We start from the raw sequence: 14,140 nt of genomic DNA on the forward strand, positions 1-14,140 counted from the left end.
ATATAATAAATTATGATGTAATCACAACATAATGATAGTGCAAATGTATTATGGAAATGAATATGTAATATGAAAATTACAACGTAATAGCAACATTGATAGTAAATAAATACTCAATACTTTGAAGTATCGAAATTAATATATGACATAATAAAATGTATGTTAATATACAATATAACAATATAATGAAATGCAATAACATAATGTAATGAAAGTAAACAATTCAACATTTTGAAATAATGCAAATGCAGTTATAGAAATGAATATAAAATAACATAATTGAGGATAATTACAAAGCGTCACACTTCATTAAAGGGATACTTCACCGTGTTTTTAAATTAAACTCTGTTATTCCCTTAACTAAGACGAGTTGACACACACCTCTCGTCTCAGTGTGTACTCTTAATCTCTCTGACGCGCGGTGACGATCTGATAGCATTTAGCTTAGCCCACTAAGCCCAGTTCATTCACTATGGCACCAAACAGAGATCAAGTTAGAAGCGACCAAACATCTCCACGTTTTCCCTATTTAAATACAGTTACACGAGTAGTTGAACAATCAAGTATGATGACACAAAATAAAACATGGCGCTTTTCTAAGCGGATTAAAAAGGAGAACTATAATGTATGGCGGAATAGCACTTCTGAGAGCACTTCGACTCGGCGCAGTAAAAAGTCACGCCTTAAAAATCCTCCCTCACATCTCCCCCCTATTGACAGAAATGAGAGCTCCACGTTTTATTTTATGTCATCATACTTGATTGTTCAGCTATTGGTGTAACTGTATTTAAATAGGGAAACCGTGGAGGTGTTTGGTGGCTTCTAACTTGATCTCTGTTTGGTAAACGGTGAAGTATCCCTGAGTTCAGACACTTCAGACCTTCTCCCTTTAGTCCAGTAGGGGGTGTCTGAGATCCAGAATGCATTGACCTTGGGTTCATGTGTGAGTGTTTGGAAACTTTGTGCTTTTATTGCTCATTTCCCTTCCAGGCCTTGACTTCAGTCGTGAACTACAGAGAGCCCAAATCCATCTGCAAAGCACCTGAGCTGGTGTGTAGTCACTGCTTTTCCCCCACTAGTGGATCAAGATGACTAAATAAACTACAAACCACGCAGTCTGAACATTAACACTCCTTTTCCTCTCACAGCTGGCCAAGTACTGTGACAATCTGCTGAAGAAATCTGCTAAAGGAATGACGGAGAATGAAGTCGAGGACAAACTCACCAGCTTCATCACGGTCTTCAAATACATTGACGACAAAGATGTGTTTCAGAAGGTGAGGCCAGGGCTTGATTTATGCTCAGGTGTAGAAGAAAGAGAGCAGGAAAAAGACGGGGAAACAGGATATGGAAAATGTTGCATGCTGGATTTGAACCTGTGTTGCTTGCATTTAAATGAAAAGTTGACAAAATAACCTTTTTTTAAAAGACAACAACAACAAACATGCATTCAACTATTGGAAAAGGTATGACCAAGATAATTGAGGATGCCATCTCTCGCTCAGACTAGGTTGATACTGATTTTGTCCAATGAAATCTTTACAATCATAGTTTGTAATGCGAGCTAAAAGCTATTCAAACATTTTAATACGTCCCGTTTCATGCTAGCATGTTTTAACGGTGTGCTAGAATTGCTGTGTTAGCAATGTGTTAAAACATGCTAACAAAATAAAAGGGAGAAACATGTTAACACATGCCAACAAGAACAAGAAGAAATATGTAAAAACGTGTCAGCATTGTGTTAAAATATGTTAACAGCATGTCAAAACGTGTTAGCACACTACAAACATGATAGCAAAATGTAAAAAAAAATGTTAGCACATTTTATAATGTAAAATTTAACTTTTCTAAAACATGCAAGCATTGTTGTGTAAGGAATGTGTTAAAACATGCTAGCAAAAAATGTTAAAATGTGAGAAACATGAGCTTGCAGATCATAATTATGAGTTCTCCATGGGCGTGCCGATTTGAAATCTTGTAATAATATTGAATCTGACATGGCTTGAACAGATCTATGTTATGAAAGTGTTAAAACATATTAACAAAATGATAAAACATGCTAGAATTTTGCTAGCAATGTGTTAAACCGGTCACACTTCATATTAGGGTCCAATTCTCACTATTTCCTAAATAATAACTGACTTGTGCCTCAATAAACTCCTAATTACTGCTTATTAATAGTTAGTAAGGTAGTTGTTAACTTTAGGTGTTGTGCAGGATGCATGTAGAATATGTTCATGCAGAATAAGGCATTAATAAGTGCTACAAAACAGCCAATATCCCAGTTATATGCATGATAATAAGCAACTAGTAAATAGCAAGAATTGAACCCTAAACTGTAATAAAGTGCTGCTGTTAAAACATGTTTAGCAGAATGTTGATGCTAGAAAAACGTTAAACCATGCTAACAGCATTTTATCAATAACATGTAACCACATGATATGAGAAATTTAAAAATATGTTAGAAACATGTTAAATCAAGCTAGCATTGTACTAGGAATATGGTAACAAACATGCTAGCAAAATATTAGAAATAATGCTAGTGATGTGATGAAACATGTTAAATCAATCAGCCAAAAAAGTCCAGGGTGCTCAGGGTGTTCAATGACATGTTTGAAGGTGCTCTTTGGGATCGGGGATTGAAATTAATGTTAAACAAAGATGCAAATCCAAGGCACTCTTCTTTAAATGATTAAAAAGCCTTTATTTAACTGACTATTTCATAGTAGAACATTTAAAAGGTATGTTGGGTGAAAATAACCCACGCGTAGCAGCCCAAAAAACAGCCGAAGAAGGCTGTTTTTGGGCCGCGATATTTAGACTGCACTGGTTTGATTATAGTTTCTTTCGTTTTGTGTCTGGTTTTGGTAGTCTTTCTGTGTGCGGCACTCACTGATTTCTTGTTTTTCTCTCTTGTTATTTGCCATTTATTCTTAGTTTTATGCCAGAATGCTTGCAAAGAGGTTAATACATGGACTTTCATTATCCATGGACTCCGAAGAAGCCATGATCAACAAACTGAAGGTACAGAAAGTCTCACACACAGTGCGAAAAAGTTCACATGTGTCTCGTCCTCCATTATCAAGTGTTCGCTCAGCTTTGTCATTATGGGACTGGTGAAGGGTTTGCTGTGATTAAAGCGAGCAGACCTTTAATTGTTTCTCTCTCTCTCTCTGCCCTTTGCCCTGCAGCAAGCGTGTGGCTATGAATTCACAAGCAAACTGCACAGAATGTACACTGATATGAGCGTCAGCACCGACCTCAACAACAAATTCAACAACTTCATCAAAACCCAGGAGACTGTAGTGGACCTGGGCATCAGCTTCCAGATTTACGTTTTACAGGTAAGAGAGAACATTACTGCGTTCATGCTTTATACCAAATATTAATGCCTACTTCGTCATCTTTAACAAACTCTGTTGCTTAGTTACGTTCATCCCATCACCGTTTAAACTGCCCTGTCAATCATCACACAGTCAAATCCTCCACGTTCATTTTCATTTCCTACCGTATCAGAGAGAAATGTAGCCGCTCGTTGATCTGCCATGTGTGTGTCTTTAATGCAGAGACTCTCCTCGTGTGTTTGCAGTTTAAATATAATGATGCATTTAAAAAAAAAGTTAAGGGCCAAACGTGTCATTACAATAGTTCACATTCACAATGCTGCTGCAGGTGAAATATAATGTGGACAGCACTGAAAAAATATATTGTTGTCAGGTTAAATACTGATAGTTGGTCACTCAAACCCCTTTATCTAAACCTCTCTACTCCACTGTCGGACTCGCACATCTGTCATGATTGTAGTGTTTTTTTTAAACAGTTTTTATCTGTGTTTGTAGTTCTAATCGAATCCTCGTCCAACTCGAATTCGGTCCGGAATTGGTAGACCATCCGGGTATCTTTGGAATACTCTTTTCAACATACTACGATTTGGGATATACTAATTCTATTTTCAAATGCTATTTAGTATGGATAGTATGCGGTTTGGGACCGCCACTCGATAAGCACCAATGTAACACTGTTGTAACACTGGGAAGGAGGAGGAAGAGCCTGGCGAACGTTAAACAAGCTTTAATAAATCAATAAATCAAACTGAAAGTGAGACGCAGACAGCCCCTCATGGATGACTGCTGCACACACACACATAACAAAACTTAAACAAAACACAACATAAAGTCTGGGCCCCGTCCTCTCTCCTCCTTCACTGGGTGCGTTTACATGCACGTTCTTAAGCCTAATACGCCGACAATGAACATGGACATGTAAACGCGGTAACCCGTTTTCTTTTATCGTAGTTAGGTAATAAACGGCGCAAGCATAAACCGGTCGGGAGAGGTAGTTTTTTGCCTCTTACCCCGATTTCACACTGAATGTAAATGCATTAACCTGCTTTCTTTTGGCTTATTAGGGTGCTCATGTGTGACAAAAACACAAACTTCAAGCACATTTAAACGCATCCAGACAGAGCGAGCTAGCGTTTTGAATGAAATATGGACATATATCACAAACGCAGACTCTTTTAAGACCCAGAAAATTTTAAAGATGTGTTCTCATCTCACAGCAGAAGTAGAAGAGGTTCAGTCAAAACGCTGCATCTGAAACTGCATGAGGGATAATATGAGCTGGAAATCTCCGGCTGACACGGCGCACACTTTATTTAACATCACAACTGACGTAACATTTGGAATACTGTCAGATATGGACATTATTTTTGACGTCAATACAAGGAAATAGCTTTATTTATTTATATATAGGTTTATTAATAAAGTCATGTAACGCGGTTTACTTGCATTTTCAGTTTACTGGTTTGCATGTAAACAGAGAAAACTGGTTATTTCAATTAGCTGATATTTGTGAGTTATCAGCTTACTGGTGTGCATGTAAACGCACCCACTTTCGTCGCTCCTCCTGTTAATGCGCCCAAGCTCCTCTGTGAGACACAAGACCGGTGCGGTCGTCATCATTCACCACAGGCCTCGCCCCGTTCTCACGGCCCCTCGGCCTCATCCTGCTTGCCACAGGTCATAAAATACTAAATTATGACTTTAAAGTTGGCATGAAACAGCTTTTTCTTCCCTTCTGTGCTATATATCTGAGTGAAACTGCTTCTGGAACAAGAACAAGTGTAGGGCGGGGCTTGATTTTGTCCGTGGGGATTTGATTGGATGGCTGTGGTTTACTATTGGTGGATCTGGTGTGAGTGACAGGTGGCAACATCAGAGAAGGGGAGGGAGGGGAAGATATTCTGATTTAAAAGAAGAATGATGTGTATGAATAAATCATATAAAATAAATATTGCATAAAAACAAGAATTTCCCATTTTGATTTCATGGTGACTTGTGTTAGGAAAAGGCTGCGATTAATGTGGATTATGTCTGTTTTACGTGTGTTTTTTTAGGCAGGCGCATGGCCCCTCACACATGTTCCCTCTTCCACGTTTGCCATCCCACAGGAGCTGGAGAAAAGTGTACAAATGGTAAGCGGCCAAACCTTATGCATCATCATTATGGGCAAAAGCTTAATCTTCCTCCATGTACTGAGAGCTGAACATGTGAAATCCCCTTTGATTTCATTATGAGAGTAGATGACTCTGATTTAATGGATGTCTTCCTTCTGCAGTTTGAGTTGTTTTATAACCAGCACTTCAGCGGAAGGAAGTTGACCTGGCTACATTATCTCTGCACAGGTAAAGTCACTGGGTTTCGGGTCGGTATGATTTAAAAAAATGTTTTTTTTTTTTTGCTCAGCTAGGCTGCATTTATTTGATCTCTCAAGTATTACAATTGAAATATTATTGCAAATTAAAATTACTTAATTTTAATTGGTTCCTATGATGGCAAAGCTGAATAAAAGATGAAAAAATAGCTGACCCCAAACTTCTGGAACTTCTGGATTGATTTAATTTAGAACTAATTACAGGATATGCTGACTAAAATGTATCGTAATTAATCACATGTAATCAATATTAGCTGATAAAAGTCCCCAATAAATGAAGTCATTATTTCATTAATTACAAATATTTCAAGCAAACAATTTTAATCGGTTGTTTTTGTGTAGAACCGACAGATGTAGTATATCCAACTTTTATATTACACTTAATTGTATTAATGATCTACTATATTCCTCATTTTGACCCAGAGGTTGATAACTATAGAGCTGGGGTTTGACCAAATTATTTGCATGGTCTGAAATTGCCCCCTGTACTCTTAAATAGGGCACTATTTGAGGGGAAAGCCATGTGTAGTGGTGTCTGTTACCATAGTGGACATTATTGAATCCACTCATTCTTTCCCACAATGCACCGCAATAACAAGTGTAAAGCGTACTCTGTGGGTTGTGCTGAATTAATTCCTTTTAAATTGATTATTAAATTGTTTAAATGTGGTTGCCATGGCAGAGTTCAAAATTAATATTTTATTACTACTGAAGCTGCCTGTTTGGAAAGTTTCATATGCTTATTAAACAGCAAGCACAAACAATGCAAAAGCGGCACACCCAGTACTCTCATTCACTCTTTTCATTCACTCCTTCAAGTGGAGGAATGTAGGGAATAGTGATTGAGGGTATAGGAGGAGATTTCAGCCACAGCTAGCGCTAGTGTTTGTTGGCTGGTGCTGTGGATGCCGGATTAGCCGCACCTGGTATTTCTACTCAAATCCCTGGCACAGTTCAGCAGCAAGAGTCGGATTATCACACTGAGCTGTGACAAAATATCCTGAGTAATCCGTTAACACTGCAGGACAAGCAAAATACAGTCACACTTATAGTGCTCACTCAAAACACTGATCGATTTGAGAGTATTTGAACAAACTAGGCTTGCTGCTATAGTCGGTGTTCAGACTCAACACTGGTTACATCACTTACCCACTGCGGCACCGCGTCCACCGTCGTTTAGATTTTTTTGATAGAAATACAATTATTTAGTTCAGTTAGAGAACAGTATAATTAAAAACTGAACGTGCAGCATGAGCCGAACGAGTTGCAGCAAAAACGCAGCAGCATCAGATTTCCTTTCTTGAATGACACGAATTTCTTGGAGAGCTGAATGACAAGACGAGGTTTCAAAGCGAAATGTAAAAGCTCCTTTTTAAGTGAGTTTGTCATTGTACTGTTTTTTTTGTTTGTTTGTTGTTGTTTGTGTTTTTCATTAACTCTTTCCCCGCCAGTGTTTTAAAAAAAGTTTCCAGCCACCGCCAGGGTTTTTGCACATTTTCACAAAAATGTAATAGCCCATGTAGTGTTGTCAAAAGTACCGACTGCGATACCAAATCGGTACTGAAATGTTAAAAATGTGACGCTTCGAGCGCTGTTGAGCTGTAATCGTAAACACCTCTGACTGGCCATTGTGCTCACGCGCTCATCGGATGTGCCTGTGATTGGCTACAATGATCAACGCACGGCAGCGGTTTGAAACAACACGGAAGTGTTTGAAAAGTGTTTTGAAAGCGGGAGCGGGAGCGTTTTAAAGCACAAGCAGGCGTCGAGCAGCGGACCGGTAGGCTGATAGACACCTACATTCAAACGCTCTGTGTGTATCTGTGTAAGCGCTCCGTGAAAAGCGTCATTGATGTATTTTTACAACATGTTTGTGAAGCGCTGATCAAAGTAGCCAATCGTAGACCTATTTGATGAGCGCGTGAGCACAATGGCCAGTCAGAGGAGTTTACGATTCCGCTCAACAGCGCTCAAAGCGTCATATTTTTAACATTTCAGTACCGAATTGGTATCGCGGTCGGTACTTTTGACAACACTAAGCCCATGGAATATTTTGTTTTATGAATGTCTGAGCATGCTATACGTCAAATGATAGAGTTGACCCAAAAAACAACAACAACAAAAAGTTTTATTCTAGCTCCATGCGTTCCTTTTGTTAATCAACACTTGAATATGAGTAAGTTTAATTAAAAAGCAACATTTTGAACAAATACCTGAGAAAATCAAGTTTTTGCGAAAGACTTTATCCAGATCAGATTCAGAGCGATGATCAAACACAGATGAGAAGATCGAGTCCATCTACACCTCTAATGCTCAAATCCTGTAGCTCATCCTGCTCCTCATCTCATTCTCTAACATTAGATAGTTTTGATATACTGGTATATGATGTTTAATGTTGATGATCCCTTTACTTTACATATGGATATGATTACATACGAGCTCTTGTTTTACTGCGTTTTTCTCGCGTGTGTTTTGATCAGGAGATTCAGTACTCATTCAGAAGATGTGTATAGTGCCCTCTAGCGCCTAACAGTGGAAACTTCATTGTTTGGCAAGGAAAGAGTTTAAAGGGATAGTTCACCCAAAAATGAAAATGTGATGTTTATCTGCGTACCCCCAGTGCATGCAACATGTAGGTGTTTTTGTTTCTTCAGTGGAACACAAATGAAGATTTTTAACTCCAACCGTTGCTGTGTGCCAGTTGTATAATGCATGTAAATGGGTAACTATTCTGAGAGCAAAGAAAACATGCTTAGACAACATGCACAAAGAGCCCTGTGGCTCATGTCAACACATTGATATCTTAAGACACAAACCGATCAGTTTATGTGAGAAATCGAGCCGTATTTAAATCATTTTTTTCCTCAAATAGAACGCTATATCCAACAGCCTGGAAGGCGCTTCACTTCCGGTAAGGATATAGCGTTCTATTTGAGGGAAAAAAATTATTTAAATACGGCTCGATTTCTCACACAAACTGATCGGTTTGTGTCTTAAGACACCAATGTGTCGTCATGAGCCACAGGGCTGTTTGTGCATGTTGTCTAAGCATGTTTTTATTGCTCTAAGAATTGTTACCCATTCACATGCATTATACGACTGGATCACAGCCACGGTTGGAGTTAAAAAATCTTCATTTGTGTTCTCCTGAAGAAACAAACAGACGTACATCTTGGATGCACTGGGGGTAAGCAGATAAACATCTAATTTTCATTTTTGGGTGAACTATCCCTTTAAGCATTAATAGGCTAATGAACCGCTCCATTCAAGCAATCCGCCCCCGAAATTGCACTAATTCTAAACCGAAACTAAACGGGTCACTGCCAACTCATGCATTTACAGCTGCACTGTCATTCACACTGCCACTTTTTCAGTTCATTCAATTCAGTGTTTTCAATTAATTGCAAACAATTGCTTTGCTCCACACTATTATGAATGCCTGAGTGGCTGTGCGCATTTTACTTTCGGTTTAGAATTAGCTATTTAAAAGCCACGCCGATTTACCGAAAATTTCCTCACCGTCACATCCCTAGAAAAAACCTTTAGTCCTCACGTACAGTACAGGACACACACACTCATTCATTATTATTGCTATTGGGCACATTTCAGAACTTTAGAACATTTCAAAATAATAGTAAAGTTTATGAAATAACATGCATTGAAATATGGACAATATGTGGTGACCAAAAGTTAAACCAATTAAAACATATTATTAAAGGGTTAGTTCGCCCCAAAATGAAAATGTGATGTTTATCTGCTTATTAGTATTATTTTTCCTTCATTTTAACTTTACTTAAAGTTTTAGTAGTTTAATTAAAAATATATATTTTTTTGTATTCAATATTTATATTTAGCTTTAGTTGATTTATTATTTCAGCTTTAGTTGTTGTAATTTACATCAATTTAAACTTTCTTTATTTCAGCTAGTTGCCAAGGAAACGCATCTAATTTTCATTTAAGTGTATACGTTTAAAAGTGCATCCCTATTCTATGTGATTTTTCGTAGTATGAATGATGCATTCACACTAAAATAAAGAATTGTGAAGAAAAGAAAATCTGCACTTTAAATGCCTGGATGATGTTCTTGATGAACTGAAGGCACTCAGCTGTCAGCCTTAATTATGTAGCAGAGGGGCTATTAAACTTTGATGTTAAATTACAAAATAAACATATCAAATTCATATACTACACGGTTGAGTGCATAGTATTTGTGTATGGTGGTTCTCTCAGCCAGCTTGTTTCTCTCAGGTGAGGTTAAGATGAATTATCTGTCCAAGCCGTATGTGGCCGTGGTGACCACCTATCAGATGGCCGTTCTGCTGGCGTTCAACAACAGCGAGACTGTGAGCTACAAAGAACTGCAGGACAGCACGCAGATGAACGAGAAGGAGCTCCAGAAGACTATTAAATCTCTGCTGGACGTCAAGATGATCAACCACGACTCTCAGAAAGTAAGTCTGGGAGCAGCGCGTTTACAGCTGCTCATCCAACCACATTTGTTTTGGTTTTATTTTCAATTGATTGCTTGATTTTTAAAGTGCCCCCGTAATGTTATTTTAAAGGTTCCTAATTTAGTTTACCAGCAGCCATATCACCCTGTAGCCCAAGACAGGTTTCCCACTGAAGCTAAGCAGGGCTGAGCCTGGTCAGTACCTGGATGGGAGACCAACTGGGAAAACCAGGAGCTGCTGGTAGAGGTGTTAGTGAGGCCAGCAGGGGGCACTCACCCTGTGGTCTGTGTGGGTCCTAACACCCCAGTGTAGTGATGGGGACACTATACTGACAAAGAGCACCGTCTTTCGGATGAGACGTTAAACCGAGGTCCTGACTTTCTGTGGTCATTAAAAATCCCAGGATGTCTTTTGGAAAAAGAGTAGGGGTGTAACCCCGGCATCCTGGCCAAATTTGCCCACTGGCCTCTGTCCATCATGGCCTCCTAATAATTCCCATATTCTGATTGGCTTAATCACTCTGTCTCCTCTCCACCAATCAGCTGGTGTGTGGTGAGCGTTCTGGCGCTATATGGCTGCCGTCGCATCATCCAGGTGGATGCTGCACATTGGTGGTGGTTGAAGAGATTCACCCCTTCCATATGTAAAGCGCTTTGGGTGTCTAGAAAGAAAGAAACTCCTTAATTTTCTCATAATATACACTGCAGCATCAGCTCTTTTCTCACATTCTCTGAAACAGTTTGATAAAGAATCCGGTCTTTCTAAATGCTTCCTTTTTTCGAGAGCCTACTCTGCTCTGATTGGTCAGATGGCCAAATTTCATCTCCAGATCTTCCTCAGCACTTGATACACAGTGTTTCGAACAATGTAACGATGGCTTGGGGTTTACGGTGTCATTTTGAGTCCTCATCCTTTGGAAGTGGATTTGCTTTTTCAGCACAGAAAACGGCATCTTCTCAACATGAACAACACACAGCAAACTAGTCTCAGCTACAACTACAGTGTTTGAGGTTCAAAGTAGACGTTGTTCTTCGGCAGCCTATGAAGACCATAGACTAGCATTATGCAAATGTGTTACAAACCTACGTAGGTCTGAGAAGGAAGTGAGACTGAAATTACTGACGGTTCAGAGCGCTGCTTTCTTTTGGGAGAAAAAACTAAATTTTTCTGCACCTTTTAACTTTGTACGTTTGCAGACCTTTTACATTCACAAACAGCTGTATTGCACAATGCATGAAAGGGAATATCTAAAAAAGCATTACGGGGCACTTGAATCAAACTGTTAATTGATTGATTATAACTAGACTCCCACTTTCTCTTTCCCTCCAGGAGGAAATTGAGGCCGAATCCACATTTTCCCTAATTATGAGTTTCACCAGTAAAAGAACAAAGTTCAAGATCACGACGTCAATGCAGAAGGACACACCACAGGTACCGAGTCTCATATTGAGCAGATGTCATAAGTCGATCTTATGTATTGTCTGAGTTTCCCACCGCGGACAATCATATAATATAATACAATACTACAGTATCTCTGGGTATTTCCCTTCCCAAATACATACAATACAGTAAGGGTGTGAACCCACACTGGCCTCACGGTTCGATTACCATTATCATGTCATCGATTCGGTTCAATTCGATATCGAATTGAACCGAATCGATGATTCACTGATGATTCACTGCATCCTCATGTATACAATTTTGTCAGTCAGTTATATGAACCTTATTAAATTTACCTGCTCAAAGAAAGCACGCATCTTAAATGTATATTGCAAAGAACAATATATTGCAAAGAACTGCACATGGTGTAAATAAAATATATAACTATTTCACTTAGTAAATAAAATCTATAGCTATTTGCACTTAGTGTACAACTGTACATATCGTCTATCGCTAAGAAAATGTATGTTCACTGAGTTTAAATAGAGTCTACAGCACTAAGAGATATACATGGTCTTACTTTGATAAGAGTATCCTAAGTCTGCACTTTTCTGCACATTTCCATGTGTTAATACCCTTTTGACCACTTCTAGGGTCACAATATCTAGTCATATAAACCATGTTACGTTCTCTGTGTGGCAGGAACTGGAACAGACGAGGAGTGCCGTGGATGAAGACAGGAAAATGTATTTACAGGCTGCTATAGTGAGGATTATGAAAGCCAGGAAAATCTTGAGACACAACGCCCTCATACAGGAGGTGAGGTGACGTTCTGTTCTGCTGAAGTTGAACGTTTCTGTGTATAATCCTCACGCACGGTTTCAGAGAAGCGTTGAAGGTGTGCAATATACGATGGTGTGGTTCCTGGCGCTGAGGTCAGACTGTAAGTGCAGATAAGAGCATTGTGAAATGTCAGGAATGAGAGACTTTGTCACAGACTGCTGTCAGAACATGTCTGAAGAGCAGATCGTACACCAACACAGGCTGTTACACAACACCTGTAATGTATACTGTTTTTATTATATGCGTACACACACACACACACACACACACACACACACACACAATCAGACAGACACACACAATCAGACAGACACACACACAGACACTTATGTGCACACACACACACACTCACACATTGACACAATCAGACAGACACACACACAGACACTTATGTGCGCACACGCATGCACACACACATGGGCACACACAGACAGACAGACTCATGCATGCACACACACACACAAACACACACACACACACACACACACACACAATCAGACAGACACACAGACACTTATGTGCACACACACTCACACATTGACACACTCAGACACACACAGACACACAGACACACACACTCTGACACAATCAGACAGACACACACAGACTATGGGGGTAATATTGTTGCATTATTCCAAACAAATACATTGTTATCCACAAATAAATGTAAAGCGATTCACAAAAAATAAATAATTTCACAAATCAATAGAATGAGATTCACAAATATATGCGGGAGTTTCACAAAAGTAAATTAGATTCACAAATAAATACAATGATATTTGTGAGTAACAAAAAAATCCACACATGTCAAAAACACACAACTCTGCCTTGCATAAGTTGCATTCATTCGTGAATCGCTTCCTCTGCATTTGTGGATCTCGTCTTGCGCATTTGTGGATCGCAGCACAGCACGTGGATTTTGAAACATTTCTAGCGTCTAGACTCAATATAATCCACAAATACGTAGACTCCACCCACCGTCTACTTAAGCCAATCAGATCACGGCCATATCGTGCTGACCAATCGTAGCACGTTTTCGCTCCAACCAATCACGTTTCGGCCAGTGCCGCTGAAAAACAGTGTTACGACCACTGATCTATATAAATCTATATATCTCTATAACTCTATTTATCTATAACTCTCTCTATATATCCAACTCTATATATCTCTATAACTCTATTTATCTATTACTCTCTCTATATATCCAACTCTATATATCTCTATAACTCTATTTATCTATAACTCTCTCTATATATCCAACTCTATATATCTCTATAACTCTATTTATCTATAACTCTCTCTATATATCCAACTCTATATATCTCTATAACTCTATTTATCTATAACTCTCTCTATATATCCAACTCTATATATCTCTATAACTCTATTTATCTATAACTCTCTCTATATATCCAACTCTATATATCTCTATAACTCTATTTATCTATTACTCTCTCTATATATCCAACTCTATATATCTCTATAACTCTATTTATCTATTACTCTCTCTATATATCCAACTCTATATATCTATAACTCTATTTATCTATAACTCTCTCTATATATCCAACTCTATATATCTCTATAACTCTATTTATCTATTACTCTCTCTATATATCCAACTCTATATATCTCTATAACTTTACATTAATATAACATTAAACACCATTCGTTTCAGTGTAGGCTATCTCAAGTGCACTCGCTGGAAAATTGATGAAATAAAAATGAATGCATATTTTGAGATTTTATGG

The 14,140-nt window shown here is 38.5% G+C and overlaps 1 protein-coding gene across 1 annotated transcript in view; it reads left to right on the forward strand.

Annotated features, from left to right (window-relative positions):
- cul2 (cullin 2) overlaps window positions 1-14,140 on the forward strand; it is a 35,521-nt gene that overhangs the window by 14,091 nt on the left and 7,290 nt on the right. Inside the window, exons 12-20 of the mRNA XM_067434963.1 lie at window positions 991-1,050; window positions 1,149-1,277; window positions 2,938-3,024; window positions 3,192-3,344; window positions 5,399-5,476; window positions 5,620-5,686; window positions 9,964-10,166; window positions 11,496-11,597; window positions 12,249-12,365. Coding sequence (XP_067291064.1) covers window positions 991-1,050; window positions 1,149-1,277; window positions 2,938-3,024; window positions 3,192-3,344; window positions 5,399-5,476; window positions 5,620-5,686; window positions 9,964-10,166; window positions 11,496-11,597; window positions 12,249-12,365 — 996 coding nt within the window. The remainder of the gene's footprint in view (window positions 1-990; window positions 1,051-1,148; window positions 1,278-2,937; window positions 3,025-3,191; window positions 3,345-5,398; window positions 5,477-5,619; window positions 5,687-9,963; window positions 10,167-11,495; window positions 11,598-12,248; window positions 12,366-14,140) is intronic.

This window comes from Pseudorasbora parva, chromosome 24 (genome assembly GCF_024679245.1).
Source record: "Pseudorasbora parva isolate DD20220531a chromosome 24, ASM2467924v1, whole genome shotgun sequence".
Lineage (NCBI taxonomy): Eukaryota > Metazoa > Chordata > Actinopteri > Cypriniformes > Gobionidae > Pseudorasbora > Pseudorasbora parva.